At 43.9% G+C, this 14388-nt stretch overlaps 1 protein-coding gene and 1 long non-coding RNA gene across 2 annotated transcripts in view; one reads left to right on the forward strand and one right to left on the reverse strand.

The window, feature by feature from the left end:
* Positions 1 to 1342: 1342 nt before the first annotated feature.
* LOC147617472 (uncharacterized) overlaps positions 1343 to 14388 on the reverse strand; it is an 82376-nt gene continuing 69330 nt past the window's right edge. The window contains exons 14-17 of the mRNA XM_086775724.1: positions 3174 to 3263; positions 2548 to 2635; positions 2283 to 2413; positions 1343 to 2204 (exon numbers count right to left, since the gene is read on the reverse strand). Of these exons, the coding sequence (XP_086631850.1) occupies positions 2073 to 2204; positions 2283 to 2413; positions 2548 to 2635; positions 3174 to 3263 (441 nt within the window). The 3' untranslated portion in view covers positions 1343 to 2072. The remainder of the gene's footprint in view (positions 2205 to 2282; positions 2414 to 2547; positions 2636 to 3173; positions 3264 to 14388) is intronic.
* On the forward strand, positions 9319 to 9655 carry LOC147617473 (uncharacterized). Its single transcript, XR_015262231.1, has 2 exons — positions 9319 to 9400; positions 9483 to 9655. It is a non-coding gene; the product is annotated as an uncharacterized LOC147617473 (long non-coding RNA).

Consider the following 14388-nt stretch of genomic DNA (forward strand, 5'->3'; position numbering starts at 1 on the left):
ATCACTCAGGACATTGATAGTTTGAAGACAATTTCTTAAAACGAGATCAAACTAAAAACGTGAGCAAAAAGCTCCCACGTGGCAAAATTAGGCAGACCTTTGCTCACGATCGTGAATTGAAAAGTTTGACCATGACTGAAGGGTTTTGAGCTCGTGAAACTGCGTGCATTCTTCTACACGCACATATTTCATCTATAACTCGCCTGTTCATAACCAAAGGAACTTCTGAGTTCAACATGAAGACGAGTCTTGCACTTCTTTAGCAGAGGATGGTGGCATTGCAACTCACTCATTTAAGGGATAACAACCATAACAGCCCCATCCCTGGACGTTACAGACCCACTTAATCATACCTGGGAGCTTGTCAGTGGTGTGGTGCTACTCCATCCACAAAAACCATGCCGGTCGAGAGCATATGTTGTGGAATGATCTCACTAGCGAAGGTAGATGTGGAAAATTCAAAAACCACAAAGTCATGGAAGGGTGGCTAGTCCGCAAGGGTGTCCAGACCACAAAAGCTTAGATCCCCATAACCAATCAAATCGAGGACGGTAAAAAAGCAAGTGACCAAGTGTGCGCCCGACATAAGCAAATGCATGAAGGAAAAGTGTCACAACATCATTAAAACTCCACTCGCACAACCAACAGTAAGACATGAAGACAACAAGAATGCTTTAATCCCATTAAGCTGAGATGGATTGATTTGGATGGACCCCATCCAAACCCTTTGTGGACACTTGGAGCATCTAACAAGCAATTCGGACCACATGCAGCAACATCGACATGATTATCTTTTTCCACCCTCAAATGTCTCGCCAAAAGCACATCAATGCATTATTTTGGTGAGCTACATACTGAACGCCTTTAAAGCTCAAGTACATGACAGTTTTGCAGTAAGGGCGTCATATCAACCACCAGTCACATCAAGACATGGCACAACTTTAGCAGTGCATAAACCAACTTCAAAAGCACTTGGACATCCAGTTTACTCCATGAACTATTGTAGTACATCTACCAAGGATAACCACACCACCAAGTACATTTGAGGCCTCTTCAACTGCCAAAAGAATTCTTTCAAACTAAATGCACCTATGTCAGATTGTTTATCCTCAATATTTGGTTATGTTGTCTATGAAGCTGGAGGAACTAACTCCATGCCACTAACACGACGCCTTGAAGATTCCTAGCACTTTAAATAAGTAGTAACCACATATCACAGTACAGGATAAAAATCCTACCAGTAGTGGCAGTCAAAAACAACCTTCCACCATTAATATACATCAAAAAACAGATGAGAAATCAGAATCAACCTCCTGTACAACATGATGCAAATGAGGGATCCTCTGCCAACGGTGTTTACTTTGTATAGATGATAATGTTGCCCATACATTGCATTTGAAGCAAAGATGGGAAGAAAAAAAAAAACTTAACTACGCGATTGTAATTTCAGTCTCTATACAGGAGTATTGATGATCAGCCAGATAACCCATGAAATAAAAGTTGCCAAACCAATGACCACGTGGTCAAGAACATAAGCCACTGCCAAGGCATGCCTCAGATGCTTTACATGAACCTATCGGTGTGAAATAGCGTTCCTAAGACAAACAATCCACAAATTAAGTACCGTCTCTTTCTGTGAGTCCCTGATGTAACAGTATGTGCTAAGGGAATCTCCAAAGCCACTTTTTCAATGGTCTCTGAAAAACAAATCTGAAGAGGGTTGAAGCTTCTGAAACTCCAGGAGCCAACATAAGCTTGATGTCAACTCATACTCCCCACCTAACTTTTTGGAACTGTGGAAGTGTACTTTTACCGGAATGCTCGAGCAAACTAATAATCTTTACATGAAATGCTCACATGATATACTCAACTAAAGTAACAAATATTGGACATGATATCACAAGCACAGCCTCATTCATTCCAAGCCTGCAGGCATGATGGCATGATTCCTAAGGCTCGTCTCACCACACCAAGAGGATACATGAGCTCAGAAAGAAGCCTTACAGCAGATTCCAACGCACAGGATATTTAGGCAGCTCACAATATCAATGCACAACTTACAACCAGGTGTGTTAATCTCTTCGCAGGGCCGCCCTACGCTGCTCCTGATGGATTCTCTCTTGATACATAGGGAGATGTAGTATCTCTTGTATCTCAGCAAGCAGAACCTCTTCAGTGATATTGTCTTCAATGCTTTCCATTACCTGCAATATTCAAAGGTTGTCAGTAATAAACCATATGCACGTGACTTGCCAAGCCTTCTTAACATTTTGTCGCCTAACCTTGCGATAAGTTCTCACTGCATTTGGGGTCTCTTTGTCAGTTCGCACCCGCATATACTCCCACTTCCTTTCATTGGGAAGCCACGAACATTCAATTATCTTCCCTGAAAAGCTGCTAGGATCTTCGTCATCTGATGATGTGGTTAAAGCAGCATTCCAAAAGATAGAGGTTTAGAATTCTTACCAACCAATGTAATCGTACAAATTACTGTTAAACAGTACACCCTAAACAATGGGCTCTGAAAAGTAAATCCATGAAACTTACGAGGAAAAACAACCAAAGCCCCTTCCAATGGCCAAAGTTTATTCCTGTCGATGAGAAACAGCTGTTGGGAACTTCCATCTGCAGAAACCTGTGCAAAAGATAAGTCCATCATAATCATCAATCCTCTATATAGATACAAAATATCCCTCTTTTAGCACATGGATGATACTACAGCATACGATGCAGGGCATGCTTTTGATCCAGGCATATGCAGACGTTCATTTGTTATGGATCTACACCGACACTAGCATTTGGAGTGCCCAAGTGATGCTATTTTGTACAGCATACTTTTGATCCAGGCATAAGCAGACATTCATTGGTTATGGATCTACACCAACACTAGCATTTGGAGGGCCCAAGTGATTCTGTTAAGACAGAACCGCAAAAAAACTAAGGTTAACAAAAGACATTCATGAGCTAATTGAGCTAGCTAAAGACAAGATAAAGACTTAAATGTGCATGTATTTCTCCCTATCATATGCGTTTACTATATTACCTTTCACCTCAAGTAATATTCTCAATTATTTTGAACAAACATGAGGGTTTACACTAAGCAATTATTAGAGCCTTGTCCTGACCAAAACGTTTCTCAAATAAAAAATGAAGAAACAGAGCCAAAAATACACCTGAAACTTGAAGTCCACAGAATTCATATGAGCATATTTCCATTTCAAGAGAGAATCATTAGTACGTGCAAGATATGGATCATCCCAACCCTGCAATGAACACACCAGGCCAAAATAATTAATGTAACTTGTGGGTTATTAATTGATCCTCTACTCATGCCTATCCATACAATTTTCAGCATTCATCTACTCATCGTTTTGCTCCAGCCACTTGGTGAAGGTAAAACGCAACATTCATACTCATTTACAGACGCAACATTCATACTCATTTACAGCATTCATACACAGTCTAGAACAGTCCCAAACAGCCCCTCTCAGCCTCAGCTTTGCATCCCTCCCTCATTCCATTGGGAAGAGTGCATAGGCTCAAGATTGGACATCATTGGTGCTTCTACAGTCGTGTACAGTTCAGCCCAACTCTCGGTCTTCAAAGGTCTTGTGTTTGGCTTATCGTCAGTCACACCGTCAGTCTCTTCAAAGATAATAAAGCAAATACTATCTCGGTAACGGGATATGGGGCCCTTCAGTGGGTAATTCAGGACCCCATACGGTGTACAGTTCTCGTCTCATAGGCCGAGTTCGGTCTTTTGGAAGACGTTAATAAAATCTATCTATCTATCTATCTCTCTCTCTCTCTCTCTCAAATCTCTTAAAAGTTTGAAGTCTTAAAGTGGATTGCTAAACTCGCGAAACTCAAGATACAAAAGACGGTGTGAGCATTTGTGTGATAGGATCCTCCAATACGTATACTTCCGCTGCAGGTTACATTGGTATCAGATTCAGCTTGTCCACACACACCGTATCCTAGCGTGAGGGCATCCTTGGATGGTCAGATTGCGTTCCGGCATGACCACCGACTTCAGCATCATGTCTACAAAGGAGAGTACCATCAGCCGGAAGACGTCTCCCCCGAAGGAGACCTTGCTCTTCCGACTACAGCATTCCACTGCATGTTACATTGGTATCAGATTCAGCTTATCCACACACACCGTATCCTAGAGTGAGGGCATCCTTGGATGGTCAGATTGCATTCTGGCACAACCACCGACTTCAGCATCATGTCTACAAAGGAGAGTACCATCAGCCGGAAGACGTCTCCCCCGAAGGAGACCTTGCTCTTCCGACTACAACAGACACCATAGCTCTTCTTAGAGCTCAGAACCAGCTGCTCATGGAGCATCTCTAACTCTTGGAGGCAACAGCAGCATGTCCTCCTCCGCCTCTAGCAACCCCCGACTACATCTCCCTCTTCTTTCAGATGGAGCAACAAAGAAGAGAAGACGAAGCCAGACGGGGAGAAGAAAAAGCAGAAGCAGAAGCAAGAAAACAAGAAGAAAAAGCAGAAAGACGGGACTATGAGGAAGCCCAACGCAGGATCGACGAAGACCGGCGTCAGGCTGAACTCGCCGCTCGGGAGCACCAACGAGAGCTCGATCAAGAACATATGTTACTCGAGCACCAAAGGGGAAAGGAGGCCATTCATCTTAGATACCAGCACCTCCCTTCAGCTTCCCGCACCTCAGGTGCTAGTCATAAATTGGCCGACCATTTGGTCCACCATCTCCAAATTTGTGTCTCGTTCACTTGAGGCCAGGCCAGTGTCTCATGTGAAGGGGCCAGTATTTTTGCATAACATGGACGGGAGCCAGACTGGTGCCACCCGTGTATGACCTGGACTGTGTTCTATCCATGGGATTGTCACGCCATGGAAGAGCCAGTATTTGTGCCGTGTCTTGCCTATGGGACTGTCACTCTACAGGGAGGCTCGTGCCTGGATCTGTGTCTTACCTATGGGACTGTCACTCCATAGGAAGACCGGGATTTATGTTTTCTGTCGTGCCATCATTGTGCCCGACAGATGTTTTGTACTTGTTCCATGTATTCTTGTGTTTGCCCGTTTGACGTGCCACTTTACTGAGCGGAGATGCCTGCTAGTGAGTCGTGAAGTTTGCTCTGTCTTCTGACAAGTTTTGTTGCGTGTGAACAGGTGGTAAGTGTATTGCACTTGTTTACTTTATAGCATTCTTTTTAACCATTGTTTTTTATAAGGTGGCAAGTTCACATTCATTAAAGAGTGGACACCCTCCCAAATATTTAATGATGTCCTTCGTAGGGTGGGCACCCACGTTTAATCATGAAGGGTATAAGGAACCCTTTATGTGTGGGGGTGGGTGCATGGCCACCTACCCACACCCCACCTTGGAACTGGCCGCCTCCATGCAAACTAGAGGGGCCGGCCAGCTGTAGTCGTGTGCTCTCTCTCCAACATCTACAAAGGAGCGACCATCTCACCAGCTTGAGAGCACTGTGCAGGCGACCATCCTTCATGCTCCATAGGCGGCTGCGCTCCTCCCCTTGCAGGCGGCTGCGTTCTCCATAGGCGGCTGTGCTCCTCCACTCTGCAGGTTGCTGACGACTGCGCCCTCTCCATAGGCGGCTGCTCTCTCTTTACTCAGGCGGCTGCCTACTCTGCAGGCGGCTGCAGCCAGGCGTCTTCTTCCCTTACAGGCGACTGCGCCACCCTGAGGCGGCTGCGCGCTCCCTCCTCCTTAGGCGGCCACAGCAGGCGGCTGCGCCTCCTCCTCCTCCTCAGCAGGTGGCTTCGCCTCTCTTCCACACACGGCCACAAGCGGCTGCGCCTCCTCTCCACGGGCAACTACAAGCCACAAGTAGCTGCACCGGCGGTTACACCCTTTTCCTTCTTGCCAGCAGGCTGATGCGCCCTGGTGTCCAACCCTAGCAGCTGCACTTAGACGCCTCGGTATTTATCTTCCACTAGCGAGCTACAAGTAAGTGAATTTAGATTAAGTAAAGAACTTTGATGTAAATCTGATAAGGGATACTCTCTACTACTAACACCCGTTTGGTGCCGGGTAGTCCAAGCTTCTGGAGAACCACGGTCCATGGGTGCCGAGATCGGGAGAGCCAGGCGTTAGTACGGGAGCGCCTGTTTGTGCGTGGTACTGGAACACCAGTGGGGCGCTCTCCGCGGATTCCAGTGAAGGCACAAGACCGTAGAGACTAAACTACTCAAGTGGATTGCTCTCCTTCGAACATCTACTTCGAGTCTCTTGTTTGGTAACTGTATTCATCTCAGTTGTACATGGACATCATCTGGTTCTTTGAACCCATGGAGCATTGTATCTTTTAAATACTCCCAATAATATATCATATATTGAGGGGGGGGTCGGCCCGTTCCGGCCCCAGTGCTGGTGTCCATTGATCAACATTTCATTTCATTTCAATTTTCAGTTGTTATTAAGTTGTCCATTCAATTTGTGATATTTAAGTTGTGCTATTACGCGTGTGGGTGTCCAACGGAGTCTATTCCCATTTGACGGGATCGGTTTCATGCCACCAGCCAACAGTCCGAACATCAACTACCATCATTCGCAATCAACCAAATTTCAATAAGTATGATGGTAAGTGTGATCATTTAGTAGTTAATCAGTTCATTTATCAATTTACTGTTCATTTTCCATTAGCTAGGATCATACATCCTAAGGATAGAGTCCAAGGAGCAGCTCCCCATCTCACTGGTGAGGCAGTCACTAGGTGGCGCAGATGCTCTTAGTCGAAAGACCAGCATCCAGGCAGTCCAGGAATCTACCATTCTCGAAATCATGGGGAGGGACTTAGATAGCATGAAAGACCAGTATGTCGACTCCCCTGAGTTTGGTACTCAGTATAATTTGACCCTCACTTCTGAGCCTGGCCATTATTCAGTACAAAACAGTTGGTTGTTCTTCAAGAACCGCCTCTGTGTCATCCAAAAAAAGTGCTCAGCTCTTCTCCATGATGCCCATGACTCCTTAGTTGGAGGACATAGGGGTATCAAGGGACTTAGATAGCATGAAAGACCAATATGTCGACTCCCCTCAGTTTGGTACTCAGTATAATTTGGCCCTCACTTCTGAGCCTGGCCATTATTCAGTACAGAACAGTTGGTTGTTCTTCAAGAACCACCTCTGTGGCATCCGAAAAAAGTGCTCAGCTCTTCTCCATCATGCCCATGACTCCTTAGTTGGAGGACATAGGGGTATCAACAGTACCCTCGAGAAATTGGAACGGTCCTTTTATTGGCCAAAAGTGAGGCGTGATGTATATTCACATGTTCAAGCCTTTAAGATTTGTCAAAAAGTAAAGGTTCCACATACAAAGAAGACTGGTTTACTTCAACCTTTGCCTATCCCCAACGGACCTTTCATCGACATTCTATGGACTTTGTAGGGTCTCTACCAGCATCTACCGGATCCCGTAACACTCAGTGTTTCACCATTGTGGATCGCTTCACTAAATTCTGTATGCTCATCCCATGCAAGCATACGGCCACAGCCGAGGACGTAGCTCGTCTTTTTCTCAAGCATTGTTATCCAATTTGTGGTTTGCCTAGTACCATTATATCAAATAGAGATTCCAAGTTTACCTCACATATCTAAAGGGCATTATCTGAAAACTTTGGAACTAAGTTGCAGTTGTCTAGTGCATTCCATCAACAGACAGACGGCCAAACAGAAATTTATAACCAATTGGCCTTTGATGTTCTCAAGTCATATTGTCATGACCAGCAGTCCAAATGGGAACATTATCTTCCATTGGTCCAGGCTATCTTGAACGACACTCATTCATCCAGTGTCGGACGGACTCCATATGAAGCAACCTTTGGTCTTCTCTTTTGATGAGATTGGTGTCTCCATCTCTAGAGGCTAATAAAACCACGGAAGCATTTTTCGAAATCATTGAGTCAGTCAAGAACCGCTTAACCAAAGCACAAGAAGCCTATAGCAGACAAGAAAATAAGTCAAGACGAGATGTCCACTTCAAGGAAGGGGATTGGGTCTATCTGCGCATCATGAAACAAAGATTGAAACAAGTGGACAAACGTTGTCCCAAGCTTTCGTTCCGTAGTTTTGGACCTTTCCCAATAGTCAAAAAGTTAAGTGATGTCTCCATGAAGTTGAGATTGCCTAACAGTTGGACGATGCATGATGTTTCCCATGTTTCTTGGTTAAAACCATATGTTGGACCAGAAGTTTTCGATGTTTCAGATGAACAGCAGCCAGACGTGGTAGACGAAGTCATCGAGCCCGAGCAGTTCCTTCTTCATCGTTGGAAGCATGGTTCTAGTCAGCAGATACGTCAGTTCTATATAAAGTTCCGAGATCGAGGTACCTATAGAGCCGTATGGCTAGACGAGGAGTTCTTTCAAGAGTACCCCTAGTTGTTGGTGGACTACTTGGAAGCCATGAACCTACCGCCCCAAGCTAAGTGGAGGGAATGTCACATGCACTCTGCACTATAGTGCCTGGTGAGAAGCTGGCTCATCATCATTAGTGCAACATTGTCCAGTATTAGTTTCTTTTAGGATGATATTTGTCGTACGCCGTGACCCATTGTAATCCTCAGTCCAGGATAACTCAGGCACAAGCTACGTAGATCATTCTCAGCCATAGCAAGTCAATCAGTCAGTCCAAGTCCCTTAACCCACTTGAAGAGATGCATTCATGCATGTAGAGTTAGTGGAAACCTTAGGGTTTGCATTAGAAAGCACTCTGCATTTTGCATAGCATTCATTCATTGCATCTAGACCATTGCAGAACCCTCAGATATCATCTAGTATTTATCTGAATATTTACTAGGAATTTTTTGGTATTTTTCCAATAATTTCCAGCATTTTATACATCATTTAGGTATTTTATGTGGATATGAGCAATCGGCCAGCCCTGTAGCCAACAGACTAGCTCATCTGGCCCATATAAATAGCTAAGCATGGTATTCATTCATTCATTCATCATATTCAGCATAGAGCATTCACGCGCTTGGAGCCTTCAGCACAAGGAGCATAAAGCGATTGCAGTTTCCAGCCATCATACCTCAACGTTTTCCTCCTACAGCACTAGGCACAAAAACACATGAGCATACATCAGCAAAACGGAGCAGTTTCAGCATTCAGCCAGCATTCCTCCTTGCGTTTTCGTCATCCATACAGTTCTCAGCATTCATCTACTCATCATTTTGCTCCAGCCACTTGGTGAAGGTAAAACGCAACATTCATACTCATTTACAGCATTCATACACAGTCTAGAACAGTCCCAAACAGCCCCTCTCTCAGCCTCAGCTTTGCATCCCTCCCTCATTCCATTGGGAAGAGTGCATAGGCTCGAGATTGGACATCATTGGTGCTTCTACAGCCGTGTACAGTTCAGCCCAACTCTCGGTCTTCAGAGGTCTTGCGTTTGGCTTATCGCCAGTCACACCGTCTTCAGAGGTCTTGCGTTTGGCTTATCGCCAGTCACACCGTCTTCAGAGGTCTTGCGTTTGGCTTATCGCCAGTCACACCGTCAGTCTCTTCAAAGATAATAAAGCAAATACTATCTCGGTAACGGGATAGGGGACCCTTCAGTGGGTAATTCGGGACCCCATACGGTGTGCAGTTCTCATCTCTCTCTCTCTCTCTCTCTCTCTCTCTCTCTCTCTCTCTCTCTCTCAAATCTCTTAAAAGTTTGAAGTCTTAAAGTGGATTGCTAAACTCGCGAAACTCAGGATACAGAAGACGGTGTGCGCGTTTGTGTGACAGGATCCTCCAATACGAATACTTCCGTTGCATGTTACAACATAGCAATGTGCATGTAGATTCCCTTACTCGTGATAGGCTGAATTTTCTTAGTATAGAGATTGTTTTGCCAATGCCCAGTGAAATGCCTCCTTTATAGCCAAAGGATCACCATATTGAATTGGTGCCAGGTAGTTCACGTCCTAGTAGGCCTGCATATCGTGTGAGTGCATGCCAACAAGAGGAGATTATGAAGCAAGTTGGTGAACTCTTAGATAAGGGTTTAGTGCAACCAAGTTCCTTGCCATTTTATTCACCTATTCTTCTTGTGCAGAAGAAAGATGGTACATTTTGTATGAACGTGGATTACAGGGCACTTAATAAGATAACCATCAAGAATCGGATTCCTAATCCCAGAATTAATGATATTTTGGACAAATTGGATGGTTCGTCATGTCTTAGTCGCATTGATCTTAAGAGTGGTTACCATCAAGTGAGAGTGATGCCTCAGGATGTATATAAGACAGCCTTTCGCACATCCTTTCGGCTCTATGAGTATTTGGTTATGACATTCGGTCTCACAAATTCTCCCGTTACCTTTAACCGAATGATGGACAGAATTTTCAAAAATCATAGAGCATTCACAGGCATCTTTTCGATGACATTTTGGTGTTTTCGAGGACGATAAACAACATCAAATGCACTTGAAAGTGGTCTTTGATGAATTGAGGAAACACAAGCTTATGATTAATGGAAAAAACAATGAATTTTCTCTCGGAGATGCACTATCTTGGATACATACTGTCAAAGAATGGCGTGCAAATGGCTTCTGCAAAGATCTAAGCCATTAAGAATTGGCCGAAACTTAAATCCATACATGAAGTTCGTAATTTACTTGGTTTATGCTCATTCTACAAGAGGTTCATATCTCACTTTGCAATGATTGCCTCACCATTACATGAACTTACCAAGAAAAGGACTATGTTTAAATGGTCAAAATCTGAAATTGATGCTTTTCTTAAGCTCAAGAGTGCCCAATTTTGGTGATTCCTAATTTGCAAAAGCCATTCAGTGTTGAATGTGATGCATGTGGCAGTTGCATAGGAGTTGTCCTAAGTCGAGGAGGACATGCCGTCGCATATGAGAGCAAAAAATTGCATGATGCCGAGCTTTCTCTTGGCATCTATGAGAAAGAGTTATTGGTTATAATTCATGCTCTTCCAATATGGAAACACTACTTATTGGAATCTGAATTTAAAGTCAAGACGGATCACCAAAGTTTGCGGTATTTTCTCGCGCAAACCAAGCTTTCTGAGAAGCATATGAGGATGCCCAATTTCCTCATATGTGATCAAAGAGGGTTATTTTATGAAAGATAATTGCTTGTGTGTGGTGTCTGCCATGAGACAAAAGGTTTTGGATGAGTGCCATGCTCCTCCATATGCTGGTCATAGCGACATAATGCCTACCACACACATGATTGAGCAGTATTTCTTTTGGCCAGGTATGCAGAAGGACATAGAGGCACATGTACGTGCATGTATCACCTGTCAAAAGGTGAAATTTGATAGGCAAAAGTCTCTGGAAGATACACAATGCATTTCATGTAAGCCATTTGCACAAATATGTGGGACTCAAGCCTAAAGTGCCGGTTATGGAAGATCCACGTCAAGTGGATGAGCTAGAACAAGTGTTACAACCAGAGCAAATTGTGTTTCACAAGGAGCGTAAGCTTGTAGGTGGCAAACTTCAAAGACACTACCTTGTTAAGTTCAAACATTATTCACCCATGGATGCTAAATGGATGAATGAGGTATACTTCCAAGTTCCAGGAGTATCTGCAACTCCTAGAAGCATACTTGGAAGCTTTTCAATTGCGGTCAATTGATTAGAAGCTAAGGGGAATGTCACTAGTTGGGCATTCTCTACACTTCTGGACCTATGCACGGGCTCCATAGTGTGGACATGACACCTCGTGGTAAGGGATTTACGTCTACGCCAAGGGTCATGTGGACCAACACCTCATGGTAGGGGACTAATGTCTACACCAGGGGCCAATAGGCTAGATATGAGAGGCTGGGGATTTTGGTCTGCACCCATGTTCAGATTATAGTATTCCGGTTGGCCTGGAGATGTAATATCTATACCCGAAATGACCCCCTGCTATACAAGTAAAATGAAAGGGATATTGACCAATACATTCTTATGCATGGCATACTTGCATGCCTAGAACAGTTTTCACGTGAAATGTTTTACTGCCTGCAAGATCTGTGTGTCTAGTTTCGCGCCCTCTCGTGAACCGTGCACGTGAATTCGTATTCTAACCTTGCTTGTGGACTGTAGACAAGTGGTAGGTGTGTCCCTAAACTCTTTGTTTAAGCTTATTTGTATTTTAGCTCATTGTGTTGCTTTGCTGCTTTGCAGTTCCACACTTCATAAAAGTACGGCCGGACAACTTATAAGTGAGTTTGGGCATCCACACTTCATTAAAGACTGGGCAGACAGGTTATAAGTGAGTTTGGGCACTTAATGGATGGCGGTCGGCCAATCAGGCACACTTTTGAGTAAAAGAGTGTGGACAACTTAATGGGCACCCTCTCCAGAGGTGTGGCTCTAGTTGAGGTGGCCCAATGGCCACCCACTATTCATTTGGAAAGGCTTATCCTCTTCCTCCCCACATGGGAATTAGGCGCCTACTTGATGAGGAGATAAGTGAAGACAATTTTCAGCATAACCAGTCCATATACATACTTTTTGGCATGGTTTCTTGCTTCTCCAACTCTTGGAACAACTGGCAAATGAGTGCTACACTGCTGTCCAGCCCCTAGGAGTCCTTTTCAACTTCTCTCTCTTGAAGATGTACATGCTGAAAATGCTTTGGAGCATTTCTATCATCAACAATTTGATCAAAAGCTGACTTTCTCTCAAAACCAGAAAATTCAGCAGTAAGAGCTTTCACAAATTCTCTCTAGCTATAGCCCATTTGAGATCATACTTACTACCATTAAAGAAGCTTTCCTAATGAGCCTATTGCAGTGTAATTTAAATTTCAGCATTGCTATCTCATTTGGTTTTGTGCCATTTCATCTTGTTTAATAATATTAATAGCTTAAGTGTGTGACAAGATTGTGCTCAGCCCTACTTGGGGCAATTACACAATCACTCTGGCCAACTACTGTTAAGACGTGTCAGACCAAAAAGTGTTACAAAGGTTCTATGTGTATATTGGCATCTGCAACCACATTTTCCTTTCATGGCCTATACTTAATTTCAAAGTCAAATTCTTTAAGAGTCTGCATCGATCTCCTCTGATATATGTTAAGTTCATTCTAAGTAAATATCCATTTTACACTCTTATAGTCAGTGAAATCACTGAACCTTTGCCCTAGAAGCTGCATAAATTTGAATAATAAGAAAACCTTACTTTTGTAAAGGTCAAATTGGTGTAGTAGGCTGGCAAATAGGCTTGAAGAGGTCCCCCAAGCTCCAAGAAAACCCACGAGTTTTTCTTTGGGGAATTGTCTTCGTCATGATATGAATGTAAGCTTAATAAATGGCAAACTTGTTAGTAGTCATCTCCTATCTGTACATATTACTCAGTGAGGGCCTTTCGGATTTACCCTTGGCTCAAGAGCTATTTTATGGAGCAGCAAGAGGCAGCCAACTATTGCCTTGTCTTCTACAGAGGTAGACGGGCTACTTGTGGTGCTGCTTGCGAGGTTGTGTGGCTGCGGCGGAGGTTACTTAGCGAGATTGGGTTTCCACAGAAGGAACCCACGGTCATCCAGTGCGATAACCAGAGTTGTATAGCTATTGCTCAAAACCCAGTCTTCCATGCCCAAACCAAGCACATAGAGATACAATATCACTTTGTTCGTGAGAAGATTACATCTTGCTTGTTTATTGTTCGACGGAGGACAATGCGGAAGACCTCTTCACGAAGTCTCTACCTCAGGCAATGCTCCGGCAGCATTCCAGCTCGGGGTTGGTTCCACATCCAGGAGCTAAGAGGGGGTGTTAGCAGTCATCTCCTGTCTATACATATTACTTAGTGAGGGCCTTTGTTGTGGGTGTGCCCGCCCAGGAGTTTTCTCCATTTTCCCCCCTTTTTCCCATGTTTTCTCCCTGGTTTTTTGTCATGGGGGCTGTCTAGTGCTGGACAACTTGATCTGGTCCTCGCCAACTGATCTTTTTCTCGATCGTGGACATAGTTGTCAGGTACGAAAAGTTCGATTCAGTACGGTACGTTCAAATACGGTGGAGGTACCGTCCATTTAAAAAATACTTCAAGATATAAATATATATTGTAATACTTAAAAAAGTTGAGGAAGAGGGGGAGGCTTGAGGTGGAGGCTTGAGGAAGAGGGAGATACTTGAAAGAGCTATGCCATTGCGACTCACCCAATGCTCCTTTACATGAACAGATTGACATGAGATGGATAGCTACATGGTCTCTCCATGGCCGATGGTACACAATTTGTGGCACAGGCATATGCTGATGACTCTTTCTTTTTTCCCAAGAATACAGAGACTGATGTAAGAACTCTCGTGAAAGCACTATCCCTCAATTGTGTGGCTACAGGATTACATGTAAATTTTCAAAAATCAAAGTTGCTCCTTTTGAAAGATTATGATTGGCATCAGCTTTTGTGGCCGGGTCAG

This window comes from Cibotium barometz, chromosome 36 (genome assembly GCF_041138505.1).
Source record: "Cibotium barometz isolate CiBa-2024 chromosome 36, ASM4113850v1, whole genome shotgun sequence".
Lineage (NCBI taxonomy): Eukaryota > Viridiplantae > Streptophyta > Polypodiopsida > Cyatheales > Cibotiaceae > Cibotium > Cibotium barometz.